Below are 21,360 nucleotides of genomic sequence, written 5' to 3'. Positions count from 1 at the left end.
TGCAAAATATGCAAACATATGCAAAATATGCAAAAATATGCAAAATATGCAAAATATGCAAAAATATGCAAAATATATGCAAAATATGCAAAATATATGCAAAATATGCAAACATATGCAAAATATGCAAACATATGCAAAATATGCAAAAATATGCAAAATATGCAAACATATGCAAACATATGCAGAAATATGCAAAATATATGCAAAATATGCAAACATATGCAAAATATGCCAAAATATGCAAAATATGCAAAAATATGCAAAATATAGGCAAAAATATGCAAAATATGTGCAAATATGAGCAACATATTTCACATATGCAATCATTTTAATCAAAAAAAAAAAAAATTCAGGGTAGTTTTCGAATTTGTGTGCTTTCTTTCTTTTTAACCTATAGAAATCTAATTGTGTATGTATGCGTTTCATGGTTCAACTGTTAGATTTTTGGGGCATTATGAAAAATTTGCTAAATATATGTATAAAACATGCAAACATATATAACCGTTATATGGCGATATACTAAAACGTGGACCGATATATCCCATTTCCAATACCAAACATCCTAGGAGTAATAATAATATATGTGCAAAATTTCAAAGTTCTATCTTTAATATTGCGACCTAGCATACCGTGCATATATTTTGCATATTTTTGCATATTTTGCATATCGACAATGCATATTTTGTATTTTTTTTGCATATATTTATCGCATATTTTAGCATATTTTGCATATTTTTTGCATATTTTTGCATATTTTGCATATGTTTGCATATTTTGCATATATTTTGCATATGTTTGCATATTTTGCATATATTTTGCATATTTTTGTATATTTTGCATATTTTTGCATATTTTGCATATTTTTGCATATTTTGCATATTTTGCATATTTTTGCATATTTTGCATATTTTTGCATATTTTGCATATCGACAATGCATATTTTGTATATTTTTTGCATATATTTATCGCATATCGACCTAGCATACCGTGCATATTTTGCATATTTTTGCATATTTTGCATATTTTTTGCATATTTTGCATATTTTTTGCATATTTTGCATATATTTTGCATATTTTGCATATATTTTGCATATTTTTGCATATTTTGCATATTTTTGCATATTTTGCATATTTTGCATATGTTTGCATATTTTTGCATATTTTGCATATTTTGCATATTTTGCATATTTTGCATATTTTGCATATTTTGCATATTTTTGCATATTTTGCATATTTTTGCATATTTTGCATATATTTTGCATATTTTTGTATATTTTGCATATTTTTGCATATTTTGCATATTTTTGCATATTTTGCATATTTTGCATATTTTTGCATATTTTGCATATATTTATCGCATATCGACCTAGCATACCGTGCATATTTTGCATATTTTTGCATATTTTGCATATTTTTTGCATATTTTGCATATATTTTGCATATATTTTGCATATTTTTGCATATTTTGCATATTTTTGCATATTTTGCATATGTTTGCATATTTTTGCATATTTTGCATATTTTGCATATGTTTGCATATTTTTGCATATTTTGCATATTTTGCATATTTTGCATATTTTGCATATTTTTGCATATTTTGCATATTTTTTGCATATTTTGCATATTTTTTGCATATTTTGCATATATTTTGCATATTTTGCATATATTTTGCATATTTTTGCATATTTTGCATATTTTTGCATATTTTGCATATTTTGCATATGTTTGCATATTTTTGCATATTTTGCATATTTTGCATATTTTGCATATTTTGCATATTTTGCATATTTTGCATATTTTGCATATTTTTGCATATTTTGCATATTTTTGCATATTTTGCATATATTTTGCATATTTTTGTATATTTTGCATATTTTTGCATATTTTGCATATTTTTGCATATTTTGCATATTTTTGCATATTTTTGCATATTTTGCATATTTTTGCATATTTTGCATATCGACAATGCATATTTTGTATATTTTTTGCATATATTTATCGCATATCGACCTAGCATACCGTGCATATTTTGCATATTTTTGCATATTTTGCATATTTTTTGCATATTTTGCATATATTTTGCATATTTTTGCATATTTTGCATATTTTTGCATATTTTGCATATGTTTGCATATTTTTGCATATTTTGCATATTTTGCATATGTTTGCATATTTTTGCATATTTTGCATATTTTGCATATTTTGCATATTTTGCATATTTTGCATATTTTTGCATATTTTGCATATTTTTGCATATTTTGCATATATTTTGCATATTTTTGTATATTTTGCATATTTTTGCATATTTTGCATATTTTTGCATATTTTGCATATTTTTGCATATTTTTGCATATTTTGCATATTTTTGCATATTTTGCATATCGACAATGCATATTTTGTATATTTTTTGCATATATTTATCGCATATCGACCTAGCATACCGTGCATATTTTGCATATTTTTGCATATTTTGCATATTTTTTGCATATTTTGCATATTTTTTGCATATTTTGCATATTTTTTGCATATTTTGCATATTTTTTGCATATTTTGCATATTTTTTGCATATATTTTGCATATTTTTTGCATATATTTTGCATATTTTTTGCATATTTTTTGCATATTTTTGACATGACCCCAAATATCGATCAATTAAAGCATGAAACGCCTAAATACAAAATTTGAGTCCAATCGGATAAAGCATAAAAAATATGCAAAAATCCGAGGTCTACTTATAATGCAAAATCATGTTGCGTCCCGTATGACATTTTTTCACCGTCTGATATAGAATAGCCGCTAAATAAGTATCTGCAAACTGGTTCCCGCACCATTTTAAAATCGCTCAAAAGCAGGCTTGTTTCGAGTGGTACAAAGGAATTGTGAAAAATTACGATTGCTGTACTTCAAAAGGCGTGTATAAGATCGTCACAGGTGACGAAACCTGCATCTATCATATTACAACCTCGTCTTGGCACCTAATGGCCCCGTTTTGGCACCTATATACATTTTGCAAAAAAGTGCATCATCGAAATATTGGTTTAGACTCCATGTTTCTTTGGATCAAATCAATTTCAGACAATTTGGAGTCGATTTACACATGTTCGTCCGTCTTTATGTCAGTATTTCTACCAAACTTAAGTTCGAATATGGGGAATACAACAATTGTACTAAAAATTAATTGTATAATGTCATGAGAACGGACTATCCCATTTGAACCAAGCTTTACATAAATTATATATTCTTTATAAAGCCTAGATCAAGATGGGGTCCATTGCTCCACTCCTTCTGGTACCTCCACCACAAATAACCAAAACGTCAATACTTTTAAATTCAACAAATTCCTATTATCTTTACCAAGCCTAGATCAAGTCCTAAGATAGGACCAATTGGTCCACTCCTTCTGGTACCTCACCAACAAAGGGTCAATATTTTATAAACCCATTCTCCGTTTTAAAATTTCAAGATTTTCAATGGGCTGGCAAATGAATATCAAGGTTTGAAACTTTGTACTTATATATTTGAAGATTATATGCAAAAAATTGTTTTGTTGTTGTTCCAAGGGTGTTATAAAGAGTATATTTCTGGCTCTCTTATTAACTAGGATTATTGGCTTCGCTCAAAAATTAATAAAATGGCGGACGTTTGAAAAAAGTTTTTTGGATAATCGCCTATTTTTGTTAAAAATTTAATAAATAAGGAAGATATTCACCGATTCACTCACATAAAAACGTGTCAAAATTTGGAACTGATTGGATTATTCGTTTTTGTGTTATCGTGCCCGTCATTCGTAAAAAGCCGTTATACCGTCGCTTGATGCTAACACAATAAATCGGCTATATCTTCAAAATTTGTTGAGATTTTTACTTGAAGTTCTTGATTTAGTGTAGGTTCGAATCAAATCAAAAAACAAATTTAAATTTTTTGAAACTGAGAATGGGTGGGGTCCCTTAAATTCGGAAACCTCTTTGATAAAAAAATATACCTTATATAAAGCGATTTATAAAACCTGTGTGTAATTCCGAAGACCTCTACAAACCATAGGCTGAGGGTGTATATCTGTCGGCAACATCGACTGACACGACATGACACGGGTCAAATTGAGAAAATACAATAAAAACGTGAAATATCAATTTCACACATGTTAGGACTCCACCTTCATTACGAGGATGAAAAACTACATGTTGTGATAATTGGAGTCCTATTTAGTAAATTAAGGACGAAAAGGATATAGAAATGTTCTACAAAAAAATCCTCATTTGATTTTACTACAAATCAAGATATGAAGCAATCTCTTCACGTATGAAAGGGTCGCCAGCAAAAAGAATGATCTGCGAATTTTGATCTATTTCGGATTTTCCCTTCTTAGGTTACTTTTTTATAATTTGTTTATATAACAAAATCTGGTTTCTGATATAAAATGTTCTCTCAAATAAATCGTTCTTGTTCTCAGCCGGTATTACTCTCAAATTAATCGAGTGTGTGTCAAAAGTCTCCCAAATTAATGAAGTGTCTTAAGTCCTTTATTTACAATGTTGGAAATCTCCAATATTATTTGTACTACTGGTTCTCAAAGCCTACCTGCTTCATGCTATTTTCCCGGGGTTTACACATGCAACTTTTATAATCAACTCTGCCGAGTTCTTAGAAAGGAGAGAGGCATGAAAAGTGACAAGAGGAAGAAATTCGAAAGAGAATAGTAAAGAGCAGCAGCAAAGTTGCTTAAAAAAGTTGCATGTATAAACCCAGAGTTTATGAATATATTAAACGCCTTTGTAAAAAAGCACGTTTTTCACTTAATTGGAATTACAAATAAAAAAAAAAAACAATCACAAGTTTAATGAAAATTATGATGGAAAGCTACAAAAACTCTTTTGGAATTTATGCGAAACGAAAAATGATTCATAAAAATAAAATAAAATGTGAGAGGTTGCATAAATTTAAATAAATTTAATTTGAAAATGTAGCTAGAAATTCTAATGGCAATAATTAAAGGTTAACGAAACTAAATGCCTATTAATTTAATTTGGGGATTTCAAAATAATTGCACGAGCTCCCAAATATGATGCATGTATTTGCAATTTTTGTTTTTTTTTTCTTTGGTGTAATGTCACAACAAATGCTGGTTTCACATCCAAGAAACAATGTCAAGGTTAACTGTGAATAAACTATTCCATTTAACTAATTTACATAATTTTAGTAATAAATTAAATAAAAGATGCCCTTTTTGAACACATGGTCCCAACTTTTTTGTGATTATGATTTTTAAATCGTTTTTGTCACCAAAATATTCATACATATGAATTTTATTTTATTTTTTCAAACAAAAGATAATATAAAACAAAAACATTTATAGTCTAAAGCAATCTATGGTATATTGTATTTTAGATGTTCAATATTAATATAAAGACATTTATATTTCCGCATAAAATCTAAAATATGCACACGATAATCTAAAATATGTAAATCAAAACTTTTTGGATTTTCGTAAATCTTGAGAAAAAATGCTGCAAGTCATTCTCATAAATATTTTGCAATGATGAATATTGGTAAATATGTATATATGCAACTCCCACTTCAAAGTAATATATACATCTATACATATTTTAAAAAAAAACTACCATAATAAACAGTAAAACTAGTATTTTTTGATTTCTTCTACCTATATACCTTCTTTTTTCTCCCCAAAAATATAATTTAACAATACAAATAATTATCTCTAAAAATTAAAATGTAAATTAGTATATTAATTTTCACATACCGTATATATGGATCCATTGGTATCATTGATGAGGATTTCTTTGCTTTGATGGAAATTGAGACCGACAACGCCACCCTCTTGACTGCCACTGGGTTTGTCCATTTTACTGCCGAAGCCCATGGCATGTAATGAAATATTATTACTGTTAGTTGGATATTCAAGTTTTTGGAGATGGGTCGATTCCGAAAGAGAATCAAACCGGATGGGATCGCAATTAGATTAGACACATATACATACACACACACATTAATATAGCATTCACGAATACATAACAAATTAAAAAAAACACACACACAAAAATGGAAATTGAGAAAATAAAATCAATAATTATGGCAGATTGACGAATTTGTTGATAATGGCAATGTTTGATTTGATTTGTTGTAGTAGTTGTTGGGGTGTTGTTGTGGTTCCATATAAAATTTGAGATAATTATAATTTTTTTATGTTGAGATATTTTTGTTGACCGACCGACCGATTGATTCACATTGTTTGTTTTTTGTTGTTGTTAAGTGTTTTGGTTTTTTGAAGTGCAATGAAATGAAAATAAATCAATAAGAAAAAAATAAAATTCATTAAAATACCAAACCATGCAAAAAAATAAAAGGTATGTAATTAAATAAAATAATTAAAAAAATTAAAAATGAGTTTTCACACAAAATTTATTACATGCTATTAATTTTTGTTGTGGTGTTCCTCTTACCTGAAATTGACCTGAGATACATCGCCCTTTTGTGACTGAAGACGGGAAAGTTTTAAGAAAACATCCTCTAAACTGATGCATTTGTACATGGAAAGTAAAACACTAGGTGATTCTTCGGCCAATAGATTACCGGAACGCATTAGACCAATCTACAAGGACAATACAAATTCTTTAGATATCTCTCCCAATTTCCTTTCGAACTTTTGTAACACCTACCGTATGCGCCTGTCTGGCCTCTTCAATATAATGTGTGGTAATAATAACTGTCTTTTGTCCTGATTTTGTTATGTGAACCAAATGATTCCATATACTTTGACGCAGCAGGGGATCCACACCCACTGTGGGTTCATCCAAAATCAACAATTCCGGATCATGCATCAAGGCCACAGCAAATGATACTCTTCTCTGTTGGCCACCACTGAGATTTTTCACTAATCTCTTTTCCGAGGGTAAATCCAAAAAATTCAACAAAAACTGTAAACGTTCATTGATCTCTTTTGTTTCCATGCCAAAAATCCAACCGAAATACATCATTGTTTCGCGTATAGAGAACTCAGCGTATAGGGCAATTTCCTGTGGCATATAGCCGACACGTTTGCCGGGCACTCCGGATACCCGGGAACCGGGTTTGCCGCCCAGCACAAATATTTCACCGGAATCGATGCGGCGTCGGCCAACAATACAGGACAGTAATGTGGTTTTGCCACAACCTGAAGCACCTAAAAGGCCATAACTGTAAAGGGAAGAAGAGAGAGGAAAATACGACATTAATGAGAATGATATAAATTGTATAAATAAAGAAAAAGCTTTATCACGCAATTATATTTTTTTAATTTATAAAAAGGTCAAGTGTACAAGAAATGACGTCCATAATAATAACAGACGCTCATGTTTGTTAAAAAAATAATTGTTTAATTTTGCCTTTAAAGTCATTAAAAATTATGATCATCGTCAAGGTTAAAGGTTTTTCTGTTGATGAAAATTATACTTTAGTAAGATTATTATTTTTTTCTGTTTTTTCTTTTATTATAGCAGAAATAAAATTACAAAGAAAATACTGAATATTCCTCCTTATCAGGAATATTTAGGATTTTCTTTGTAACCCTGATAAAATGTACATCTGTCTAGTTTCGAGATAAAAAAATGGAAAGAGAGTTTAAAAAATACGAATTGACATCTGGATTATCTTTGTAAAATATATCCTCCTTTATATCTTTTTTGTCTTTTTTTTTTTTTTTTTGCATTGAAAAATAAATACCACAAGACGAGATTTGTTGATCCCCAAGTATTCTATGTCACTCATAACAATATAGACAGGGTCCCCAAAGACATGAAATCGAGCGTCGGCAAAGATTGATTGTTTAATCATTTAGGAAGAAGAAGGTTTGCGCCTCATCGTTATACAACGATTTAAGCTCATCGATTCACACTTGTAAGGATTATCCACCTCGTAAGTTATAAAAAATGATTTTTCAACACAGCACATGGTGGTACGTTTATGATAAAAAGTGTCAAACATTCTAATTCAACTTAGTTTTGTCTAGGCCAGAAATATATGCATTAGTCCTCCTTAGAAGGGCCTTGACAGCAAAATTTTTTTAAATACCATCCAATTGTTTATAATTCAATGTTTTCTCATGCTAATAAAACAACAACATTTTATTCCATTATTTTTTTATTTATATAATAAAAAACCAACAAAAAAAGAGATTAAATGATTTATATTTAAATTTTTAAAACAATTAAAAATTGAAAATTATTCTGTTCGCCAAGTTTATTTGAGTTTTATGTTTGGCTTTGATGTTGATTTTCTCAGCGGAGAAGAACAAACAAACAAAACAACAACAATAAAAACAAAACAACAAACTTACTAAACCAGTTTTCAAGTAAATCCTATTAATTATTTTCAAGAATTGTACAAGGCAACCCAGAGTAATTACCATCATCCTCGGCTAATCAAAAGAAACTTAAACTTAACTAAGGCTTATGTATTGTTTTACAAAAATATATATTTGAACAATTATCAAATAGAATTCTGTATTTAAAAACTGTACTGAAACAATTGTTGCTCGTTATTATTATGAAGTAAGTAAATACACTATTATCCCCTTACTCCCCCCATTCCAATAACTAGTTGTACTAGTCACAAATGTCGATTCACATTTTTGTATCTAGATAATCACTCTAATTACAATCGCATGTCTAAGCACCTTTGAACGATTTCAAAACCAAGCATCGAAATAAAACAGCAAAACTGCAACTTGTATCAAAGTTGAACATTGCGAATAGTTACTTTTTTGTTGTTTTCTATAAAGATTTTCTATTAAACCGTTAATAGTTGTAAAGGCTAGAACGCCATATTTGTTTTTTGTTTATATAAGTAGTTAGATTATTGTAAAACGCATTATGTGAATTCAATGATAGTTTCCTGAAAGAAGTATGATTTTCTAAGAATTTTTAAGGAAAAAATTAGAGGACGGAAAGTGAGGCTGATAAATTCGCAAGTGAATTTCGATTCGATTTTAATAAAATTCGATAAATGTAATAGAAGAAGATTTTACATATAATTATATATGTCATCGAAAAACTGGAAAGATTATATGAATGATTCATTTATTTTTATTATAAATGTTTATATATTTATATATGTTATAAAAATATTATTTTCCTTATTTTTAGCAATTGATTAATTTGTAATTAGTTTATAGCAAGTTCAATGTTCCCACCGCATTATAAACAATGTCGTCCGATTGATGTTGTTTTATAATAAAAATGTGAACATCATAACTTTCATTCCGCTTTGCGGGTAATTTTCAAAACAAACCGGAATATTGTTATTATGAGGGATCAACAAAATTTTGGAATGATAATGTCAATTGATTTTATAACAGTTTAAATAAATAGAAACCAGTTAAGGAATGATCAAAGTCGAAAAAATCTCCATCAGAAATTTGAAGATGAGAAAGAAAGGCATTCCTAATATTTAATAAATTCAAACAAATAATTGCGTATATAAAATTTAAAAATTCCGATAATTAAAGCAAGATGCAGTCGATTCGATTCCTCTCATATATTTCTGAGCGGAGCTTTTCAGACAAATGAGAAATGTCTAATCTATATGATTTCAATATGGCAGACATTTAGTTTGAAAAATAAACTAAAAAAAATTCGAGAGCGAGCAACATGGCAAAATGTGGATTTACAGGTATATATTTTTATTTCATGGAGTCTTTTTATTAAACATACCACAATTTTTATATCGACGTATCGAAATTCGGGTATAATGTAGGTATTTCCATGACTCTTGCCTCATTTTCAAGGCGATCTGATCATATTTATTATTCGTGATTTCAGTGGACAAAATACCTCCGAGTAGACACTTTTCAGGATATGTTAATGTTTTGGAACTATCCGAAAATGTTCAGGTATTCAATAATGACATTTTATGCTTTCAAAGGATAAAATTCCGCTGTTTTTTATATTTAAGACCCTATCTAGTTATTTTGCATCTTTATGTCGTATTTTCCAACATGATTTGTTATTCTGGGCTCAGCTCATGATGGTTTACAAAAATTCTTCACAGAAAATTGTTTTCATGTTTTGACATAGACTAAGAATAAGCATCCCTATAGATTTTAGGTTGGACCATTTCAGTTCTTATTCAAAAAAATTTAATGATTTTTTATCTCCAAATTGTGGAAAAATATTGACAATCGGGCGCCATCTTTATATGGTGTCAAAAAGGTGAGCATATTTCAAAAATTTTCTTTGAGTGTAGATACTCATCAAATACTCATCTTCTGTCGTTATCTTTATATAAAAATGAACATTTTAAATTGTACAACATTTCAGAGTAATATGATCCCCAATCTAATGAAGTAGGGTATAACATACAAACATTTCTTTTAACATTAAAATATCTAAATGCGGAATAAGTGTTATGGGAAGATATTAGTATGAAAATTAATAAAAGAAGGGGAAAATAGTTGAGTTCGGCCTGGCCTAAATACCTAAAATCAATTGGAGCTTCCAGAGGAAAACGAAATAGATTGTGCCAGGACGTTGAACATACCGAAAATGACGCTTAACGGTTGAAAACATATCTACAATATTTTTTATTTGAGTTTGGCCTGTAAGGGCGATGATGATTTGAATGAGTTTTAAGTCAGTTTTTCTCTTTCGAGTCGAGCTTAATGACCGAAGTTTTACAATGAAAATGAAGGCCAGGGGAAGAACCTACGCATCCACCGACGCCGTTGTTTAAGCGGCTGAAGTGCCTTAATGGTTCAGAATGCTAAGTGGCCTAACAACATTTTATGTTGTTCTGGGAACCTAAGTTCGAATCCTAGCTTTCTTCAGATTTTCATTGCTAAACTTCGATCATTAAGCACGACTCGAAAGAGAAAAACTGACAAGATGTCTGAAATCTTAAAAATTCTGAATAGTTATAGGAGGGCTATAGCAAAACGGGGAATATTTGGTAGTGATATTTGGAATCCAATGATCCAATCCAAAATATAAAATTATATCCAATTTGGTTGAAAAATGTGTCCAAAATACCGAAATGATAAACAAATTTGTAACATATCCTTAAAATCCAAAAATAACAAATAATGGGTGCTACCCAGAAACATAGGGCAATATTGATAAATGTTGGTAGGGAGATTTGGAATACAGACACTAAACACCAATATTATATTCGGTTAAAAAACGTGGCCAACTGCGCAAAAATAACGAATATTGGTGGCATCGTTATAAGGGGGCTACAAAAACGTTGACCGATATATCGCATCTGCAATTCCAAACATCCTAGAAGTATAAGCTTTGTCTCTGGCAAAGAAATATTAAAAGTAGTCGATCGTTAATTGTATTATAGACAAATTATTTGTCATGGATGTTTTTGGAACGAATATCATTTTAATTAACACACTTTTAAATCTTTTAAATTCATTAGAAATATGGTCTCGAAATGTTCTTCTATAGAAATATATATGTTATTTTAAAATTCAATAATTTGCAAATCATCGAAAAAATTGCAAACAATAACAATTTCCTAAGAATGCAATAAATACAATTATTAAAAAAAAAAACAGCACAATTTCCAATGATACAATAAATAACAATATCAAAAACAATTTTTTTTTTGCAAATTTTTTTCAAATACGATAAAAAGATATTATTCGCCATACTTTGTGGCCATATTATTGTTGTAATTTATTACTCAAACTACAACAGTTATTGTAGTGCAATTGATTACATTACCAAGATATAACTTGAGGTTTTCTAAAATGTTGGTTGGTTTGTTTTTTGATTTTTCGGTTTTGCTGGCTTATCTTGACTGTTCGTTTCTTAAGTCTTTCGTTGGTAATCCACCAATCACTTTTTGTAATGTTACAAACACACACACATGCATATACATATTCATGTACATTTGATGTAATTTAAGAATTGCTTTCTTGTTCAAATACGCATTTAGTATTATATATTATTTTTAAGTTTGTTTGTTTGTTCGCTTTGACCCGAATACCAAATGTAATATTGAAATCACTAAGAATGAATTAAATTTGGCGTTCGGCGTTAAGACATTAACTGATTGCAATATTGCAAGTGGCTTGGTATTTTATGTAATAAACTTGAACATCCGGTCGGGGTTGAACTTTTTGGTAGAATTGTGAGTAGTAATTTGAAATTTGAAAATTATTTGGAGGCGCATTTGATAATTGTAGTCAAATAAATAAATCAATGAAATAATAAATAAATAAAATAAGTCTAATGCAATGTAATGTAATGCAAGATATTATGGAATTAGAATTCTCAATATTCAACCGATTAGAATGGCTTCTTTCACTAATTATTATCATCAATGTAAAGGATTTTCTAGTAAGACATTTGTTTCGGTAATCTAACAAAAAACTGTCATTATTGAGATAAAAGATTGTGAAAACCTTAACAACCAAATTCTCAGCACGAGCACGTCCGACCATATCCTTTCCATGTAAATTTGCATATTTTAATCACCAAGTGGCTGTCCTATGCTTTCAATAGCCTCGCGAATAAGCTGTGCTGTTGGCGTTAAAATTTCGTGGAAGAAGCCACAAGGTGTTTAATCACAAAATCTAGGTGATGTTATGTCTCTTTGTTTGCAATCTTTCTTGTCGAAAAAGGCCATACCATACGTTTTCCTTCATAATTGTATTTTTTTAATCGTCATGGAGAACATTTTTATTTTTAATAACTATAATTAACATTATTCAAATTTATTTTATTTATTATTCTTTTATTTTTATCTCTAAACTCCCACATGGAAATAGTAGGGTTACTACCAAACATATTATATAATATCCAACTTCCCATTTTTTTTCTTACAACAAAATTACACAATGAGACCCTTTTCTATTGTTTTCCACTAACATACAAATTTTTTTCTGCCGGTTTTTTGCAAAAAAAAAAAAAACAAATTAAAAGAAACAATACCTTTTTTCCATTTGACATTAATATCATCTTTTTCTTTGCCGATGGGAATTGCCGAAACATACTAACAAACAAACAATTGCAAAGCTCTCTCGGCTAAACATTAAAGAAATGTTTTTGTGTTTGTTACAAACGTTGAAATCTAAGAAGACTATGAATATTACCCTGGTTGTTGTTGTTGCCTATTGTAAAATAAATAAATTCGTGTCATAGTTGTTTCTTTTCAGTTGTTAGTTGTAGTTGTTGTTGTTATTGCAGTATTGTCAAAGTGTAAAAAAAGAAACGCTTGAGAAAGTCTGCAATAAATTTGTTAGCAATTCGCTAACCAAATTGTAATTTCAGACCATTGTGCAATTCTATCGGAGGCAAATGTTATGCGGGATGAGATGACATGAAATGACACAGTGTGATTGTTTGCTGGTCATTTGAATATGAATATTTGTTGGATGGGTGGGGGAGTGGCTAGTCATGGGGAAATCTTGATAAAATTAAATAATTTTTGCTAAAAAGGAAATTATTGTGTTTGCGGCTCAACACAATAACCCAAAACCAAAATGTTTCAAATTTGAATGCATTGTTCATTACATATATAGCTTTGATTTTAAGTAGGATAAATAAAAGTCGCGAAATATTTATAGTTATTGGTAGGGATATTTGTTATACAATACACACAATTAGCTCCAATTCTGTAAAAAAAAAACATGTCCCACATCGCCTAAATAACTAATATGGCGGTATCGTCATATGGGGGATATGCGTAAGAGCTTTCATGCAAACGGTGCATAATTTCAAGGAAGTAGTGAGAAAAACCTTCACATTTGACCGAACTTTTCGGTCATATTTTCGACCTTTCTTGTCCCTACCATCAATAACCGGATACATTTGTACATTTTCTCGAATACTGTGAAACTGTCAATAATGGAGATATTTGGAAACAATTTTGAGAAATCATTCTTGAGGTATTTGTACCCACAATTAAAGAAACAAATTATAAGTATTTTCATATATATATATATATATATATATATATATTTTGAAAGTTAATAACCGTGAAACCCATCCAAAGTTAGCGCTGTAATTCATTAAAAAATTGGACTATCATGTATACCAAATAAAAACCAAGGTAGTTGCTGACTTTCCCTAGTCACCCTGACTTCCACTAGTCCCATACTGCTAAAGTTTACAAAACTTTGCAGAGGGATTGGGGAACACTTAAATAAGATCTCTATAAAAAATAATTTAAAAAACTTAACCCATTCGAAAGCTATAACAAAATTTCGAATGGGTCCACATATAGCCGATTTATTGTGGTAGCATCAAGTGACGGCAAGAGGGCTTCCCAAACAGCGTTTTTGTGAAACTAATAATCTTTTTAACCTAACTCCTAGTTCATACGAGAGCCATACATGTACCCTTTCTAACACCGTTGGAATTTTCGGATTCCGATGTTCCAGTGAGGAGTTATCATGCCCGCTATCAAAAATAAGAACTTTTCTTTAATCCAATAAAACAATAACAAAAAACCAGTGAGCGGAGCAGTATAGTCGGACGGGCCCGACCATACGATACCCTACACAACTTCTATGAAAATCTAACATTCTGTGGTTCTACATTCTGAGATTGGGCAATATTTCGCGATATTTTTGACTGACTAGAACTCAGCAAATGTTACTAATAATCAGTACAGCCCCTCTCATTACTTGTCCAATTTCAAAACAGGCATGCAAAAATTCGCGGTGTTTGGGCCATAATTTCGGCCCTTTGTAGCGACCAGAAAAACCGACAAAAATAAAGTTTTTGTTCAATTTCATCCCCTAAATATTAACCGATCTTTTCCTACATGAATTTCGTGAAGATTGGTCCATAACTGTGGTCTGTATCGTGTTTACAAATTATAATGGACAGACGGACGGACGGACACGCATGTCTAGATCGACTCAGCTAGTCGAGATATAACTTAAAGGTGGGTCTAGGACCAATATTTCGCGGCGTTGCAAACTTTTGGGGCTGCACAAAGCTATAATACCCTGACAACATAGTTGTGTAGGGTATAAATATTGTAAATTATTTTTCTTTTCCTTTAAATCTTCAAACATATGTCTGCAAAGTTACAAACCTTAAAAAGCTTTGGTATTAATTTACCAGCCCATTGAAAATCTTGAAATGGGGGGTTCCCATAAATGAATTAAAGCGCAATATTTGGATGCATACTACAGTTATTGATCTACGTATTGTTATTTGGTTATTGACCTTAACCCTTCGGTCAATAACCAATATCACAATTTGATATTTCAATTCCTTCCATTTAATATTTTACACCAAATATAATACAGTGTCTTTGATCCATTTTTGTGTATAATAAAAATATAAGATTATGGATTTAAAGTATTTCAAATTATTATCCACTTCATCACGGTGCATCCATCCACTCAACTCAAAATTTTGCGCAGAGAGTCCAGATGGACCCAGGTATGGCGTATGTCATGTTTCCGATTTTGACTCCAAGAATTTTTCAATTGAAAAAAATTTAGCAAAAAACGAAGACTTTACTGATCAAACAAAATTGATTATCTTAGATTTTGAAAGTACATACATATGTATTTGTGAAAGTTATGCAATAATATAAAAACTATTTTTGTGATATGTCAAAAAATGTCTACCAAATACTAGTTTATATTATTTTTAATTTGAAATTGCAATCTTCTTTCTTTTTATATATTTAATGTATATGCATTCTATCTTAATCAAAATATAAATATTTCATCCGACAGTCTACCTACACTAAATATAATGGCGGTATTTCAACTCCTAATTATATGTTTAAAATCGAACCCTTAACTGAAGAACACTTCACAAAAAACCTACCACTAAATAAGTAATTTAATACGTCAATACAATTTTATTCAAGGTTATTGAACTGGTTTAAACTTTGATCGAACGAACGGACGATGGATGAATGAATGCATCATTAACTGCAAATTCATTTAACACAGATGAGAACAGCAGCAAAAAACAACAACAAAAAACCTCAATAACAAGGAACACGTCACCATAGGTCAGTGGTGAGAGAATGTTAAATAAAAAATTCCAAGGAACTTTTTTTTCTGTTCATGTATTTAAGTTGCAAGAAAATTTTCCACTGTTGTAAACATAAAAAACCAGCACACACTCAGATGCATTCTGCTTGAATGCAAAAGCTTGGCCATAAATACAATTTCCTGTTCAAAATAGTTGGACAAAAATAAAACCGGTTATGTGGTTGGGGTTTTCAATGTAAAATAACTATGAACAAGGGCCTTCTGAGTATCCTGCAATCAAATCGATAAAGACGCCAATAGTCTCTTGTTTAAAAACGGGGATATGCATTTGCTACTTAGTATGTGGGGAGAAGTAAAAGTTGTTTTCGAAAACATACCGAAATGCATACATTTCTTATTATTTTTTGTAAAGTTTGTGGAAAATTTTTAGAACACAAGGTGAGTAATTTTTGTAATTAATTAACCGTGTTAATTGGAAATGTAAAAACCACACAATCATGCAAAAATCAAATAACAACTAGAAATGCATACATTTTTTGTTCTAGATATCAATAAACAAAAATATTTTATTTTTCAAGTCTGTGGAAAATTTTCATAACACAAGGTGAGCAAAAGTGTTTTTAATAATATTTACAGGAAATACAATATCACAGAAAACTGAAGTAGGAACTACAAACACTCATACGAATTTAGATCAAAAACCGCTCACCGTTTCGTGAATTGAATATTTTCACATATGTTTTCTGTTATGTTGTTGTCCATGCCTGTTACATATATTGCTAATATGAGCTCTTTAGGATTGTCACTTTTAAATACTATAACGAAATTACTACAATTGTTTTAGATAGACTATCACTTAAACATAGAATTTCATATATATTATTTTATTGTATATATGATTCTAGATAAGATCCGTAAGTATTAATTTAAAATAAAACACCGCATAATAGTCCCATTTTTCAATGAATTAAATAATTAGTACTATATTTGGATGGGTACAAATGTACCACGGTTATTGATCTACGTAGGTTATAATTTTAAAAATTAAAAAAAATATTCATTTGGAAAATATTTATAATTTTTTCAATTATGGGTAAAAATATCCCTAGATTGTTTCCTCAAAATTTAATTTAATAATTTAAGCATTATTGAAAATTTTACAGAATTTTTATTCAAAAAAGGGTACAAATGTATCCGGTTATTGATCGTAGCGCTATGAAAGACCGAAAAAAGCCAATGAAAATATTGGAGCAATTAAGAAAATTATTTTGTTTTTATTTATTTTTCTATCGAGATCAGCTACATGATCGAAGTTGCAATGAAAATGCAAACCAGAGAGATACTACATTCACACCATTATGCGACATGTTTCGTATTAGTTAAGCGGCTCATCCGGCATTTTGGTCAATGTGGCTTACAAATGTTGTTACTTGATAAGTTGTATTTATGTCGAATATTGTTACGAATTTGCATCTGCGAATCAAATTCAACCGTTCGGACATTTTACATCACACCAGGACATCTCTTTTCGTAGCAGATTTTTCTGTAGTGACGGACTTTTCCCATACAACCTACAATATTTTTCTTCCATGGTATACAACTGCATATTATGCAACATTAGGAAGATAAGGATGTGACTTTGAACGCTAAGGCGCCGGACAACAATCAAGAGAAGCCATAGGAACCTGCCGGAAAGCCATTTTTTTAGTTTTATGCCTTTTAGGGCGAAAGATCATTTATGTACATTTTTTATTTATTTCTCTTTCGAGATCACTATCAGGGAGGTTGCTGGTGATATTGACATATCGTTCGGCTCATACCTAACAATTTTTACGGGTGATAAATTTTGAGAAAAAAAGTCACATGGACCGAAAAGGTTATTACATTGAAACCAAAGCCCAGTCCTCCCAATAAAAATGCCCTGAAGATCCAATACAGATAAAAGTTAAGTAAAATGTGAAGGCTTTTATCAATTTTTTCATCGATACTCAGCAATTCCTCAGAAACGCACTGAATTGTAAAAAAAATTCACTAATGGATTTTAAGTTTTTGGCCAAAAACAAAACCATTATCATACCTCAACCACGATATTCACCGGTCACCACGTGACATTTTCCCTAAACTAATGACACCGATGATAGGAAAGCGTTTTCATACGATTGAGGAGATAGAAGAAAAATCGAAATTGGAGCTTCAGGTTGGTATAGCCTGCGTGTTTCAAAACTTATTCGAGAATTAGAAAAACGCTTCATTAGATACGTTATAGGCTAATGGGGGTATATACATTTTGAAAGGCAAAAATGTGCCTCATCAAAATATTAGTTTTAGACTCCATGTTCTTTTGGATCAAATCCGTTTCAGACAACTTGGAATCGAATTACAAATGTCCGTCCGTCTATCTGTCTGGACGGCTCGAAGGGACAACCGATTTCTTCCAAACTTTGCACATCTTAATATTTCATGCAGACTTAGTTCAAGTTCGAAGTTCTGGTATCTCACTCACAAAATGGTAAACATTTGACGAATTGAACCATATTTTGCCCAACATATTATGTTTGCCAAGCCTGGATCAAGTCCGAAAATGGGACCCATTGCATAGTCGATTTGATCAATTTTAATCAAACTGAAATCTCTGCAACACTGACTGACACTTTGTTTGTTATTTGTTTTTGATCAGAAATTAAAGCTTCATTTTTGGTGAGACCTCGTATACACAATTAATGTTTCATATATTAAAAAAATGTAATTTATGTGCAATCCAACTAAATAGAAAATATAATATTTCCTCTCAATCATTTCACATAGTCGACATTATAACGCTAACCGAGTATCCTGCTGTGTTTTAAAATATGTTCCCACTGTAATTCTAGACATCTTCTTATTAAGACTAAAGATAAAAAGTGGCACAACTTCTGCTTCATAAAGAATATTGTCTTTTATTCTATAGATCATTCCTGGGAAAATTGTCTGCATTTATATATGAATATCCCTTAATTTATGTATTAAAACCGCAAATGACCAACCAGAAGTTCTTTGTGGTTTTCTTAGAATTCCCATTCTTAAGTCTTAAATTCCTTTTAAACCCCCTGAAGATTATGGAAATTTACATACATATTTCTTTTTGTTTACTTACATTGTTCCCTTTGGTACTGTCATATTCAAATTATTCAATACTGGCAAGGCATTCTTCTTTTTGCCATATGTCTTGAAGGCATGTCGTACTGAAACTGCAGCTTGGCAACTACGTTGCCATTGTCCTGTTCCGCCATCATTGTTTGTGGTCATGACTGAATCGGTTGTTCTGTAATTAGAATTAAAAAAGAAAAATACATTAATCAATCTGATGTTAAAACAGATACATAAAAATAAATATTTATATACATATGTATTTTGATTTTGTAATAAACAATTAGGAATGTGTGACTTGACATTATTCCTTACTTTTTTGAAGCAGTGCTTCGCGAATATTGATTTTCTTTGATTTCGTATCGAAAAAGCAATATGAAAACATACAAATAACCTTATTAGTTTCGGTTTTAAGCAAATCAGGACGAAAATGAAGCACAAGGGCCTGAGGTAGAAGGGCGATATGTTTTACAAAAAAAATGAGTTTGTTCAATTTAAATGAAGTCATGTCACTCAAAAATATCCTGCGATAAATGACAAAACGATAAATATTTTACAAGCACCACCAGATTCCTAATATACTCATCAAAATCTTTCAAAATAATTTGTTCATCCCCCCTAAACCATGATCTTAATTTTGCCCCGTAGTGTAAATGGAGTATAACCCTGACACATTTGTTGTGTATCACCAATTGACCCATTTCATGTGGAAAATTTAAAAAAAATATATAATAATAATTGTGCTAATTACGAACGAATAAAATCCAGATCCCACAATACTACAATTTTAATTAATTTGTCGAACTTGATAGATGACTTTATACCCTACCTTCATTCATAAAAATAATACGAGCAAGCATCTTTAAACTATATAACAAAAATTATCAAGTTTTTTATTTATTGATAGCATAACAACAAAACCAACGAAAGACCTAAGAAACGAACTTGATCTTTAGGTCAAACAAAATACATAACAGACAGATGCCGTAAACAAAACGTGCTGACATTATGGTGGTATTGATGCTGTTGTTGTTATTGTTTCTGTTATCATCATTATCATGTTCTTCAAATGGAGAAGAGAAGAGGAAGAAAATTGGCCAATTAAAATAGAAACAATACAAAAGACTTAAGACACAAACTTAATAAAAATGATGGGTAAACAAGTGATGTGCGTTCGTTCGAACGACCAACTCCGAAGAGGAAAATCCAAAAGCCAAACAACAACATAAACTTGCCCTAGACGTTAAGGTCTATCCATGACAATGTGTGTATGCTGCCCAGACGTTACGTTATATACATGAAAATGTGTATGTGTGTCTGCACATGCGTTCATATTATTAATTCCCATATCAATTATCATTTTGTTGGAGTTTTGTTACAAATACCACACAAAAACCCAAATTACTGAACCTTATTTTCTCGCGTTATCACTCAAGGTGCATTCGCCAGCATTGACAGACAGTCAGAGCCAAAGTTATAAATGATTGTTTCTTTGGTTGTCTGTATTTCTTTTTTAGTTTTTGACAGTAAAAAGAAACTAGTTCAAGGTCACGGCTATATCGTAAATTACCACCAACCAATGAACCGAACAAATATATGCAAATCGTTTTATTGTCATTTTGTTGTTGTTGTTTGGGTTATACATTTGCCGGTCGCCGAGGCAATGACAATAACAAGGTGGTGTGTTGATGGTGATGACTTTGGGTTTTGGTGGATGTCTTAAAAAATCATGAAATGAAATTTCAATAGCAAATACACAAAAATGCAAAAACAAAACTAAACCATGTCAAATTAAAAAAAATACATTTGAAATGAATGAAATAAAAATTCCAATGACCTTTTCTTTAAATAAATTCACAATATTCACCAATAAATTCACAATATGTGTTGTAGTTTATGCAAAAAATTAAAATAAATTAACCAATCACTCTACTTGAGACTAATAGCTAGCTAATTGTCCATAGGCATTTAATTTTGTTATTGTAGAAGATTGTAGGTTTGTATGTACATAAGTTTGCGTTTTTGGTAGATGTTAGGAATTTATTAAATATTCCATTGATTTGTTTACATTATTTTTTAAAAGCTGCTATTCAAAATACTTATTGATTTATTTATATTATCACGTTGTTGATGAACATCATCATCATCTGTTGTCATAGCGTCTTAAATAAATATAAATTTTCTTAAAATCAATATTTACTTTTGTTGTTGTCAATATATGCAAAAATAACGTATTATTTTTTTAATTTGATAAAATAATATTT

The 21,360-nt window shown here is 30.3% G+C and overlaps 1 protein-coding gene across 2 annotated transcripts in view; it reads right to left on the bottom strand.

Annotated features, from left to right (window-relative positions):
* Positions 1-21,360, bottom strand: part of LOC133333284 (ABC transporter G family member 23) — a 39,160-nt gene that overhangs the window by 3,884 nt on the left and 13,916 nt on the right. The window contains exons 2-5 of one of the 2 annotated variants that reach the window (XM_061541598.1): positions 19,104-19,271; positions 6,678-7,194; positions 6,462-6,610; positions 5,762-5,903 (exon numbers count right to left, since the gene is read on the bottom strand). In XM_061541598.1, coding sequence (XP_061397582.1) covers positions 5,762-5,903; positions 6,462-6,610; positions 6,678-7,194; positions 19,104-19,271 — 976 coding nt within the window. The remainder of the gene's footprint in view (positions 1-5,761; positions 5,904-6,461; positions 6,611-6,677; positions 7,195-19,103; positions 19,272-21,360) is intronic. The other variant, XM_061541599.1, reaches the window with a different exon arrangement.

Source organism: Musca vetustissima, unplaced genomic scaffold, assembly GCF_032173495.1.
Source record: "Musca vetustissima isolate MV318-11 ecotype Yass unplaced genomic scaffold, APGP_CSIRO_Mvet_v1 utg3344, whole genome shotgun sequence".
In the NCBI taxonomy this organism is placed as follows: Eukaryota; Metazoa; Arthropoda; class Insecta; order Diptera; family Muscidae; genus Musca; species Musca vetustissima.
Note: the sequence above shows the minus strand (reverse complement) of the source record. Positions and strands in the feature narration are given on the sequence as shown.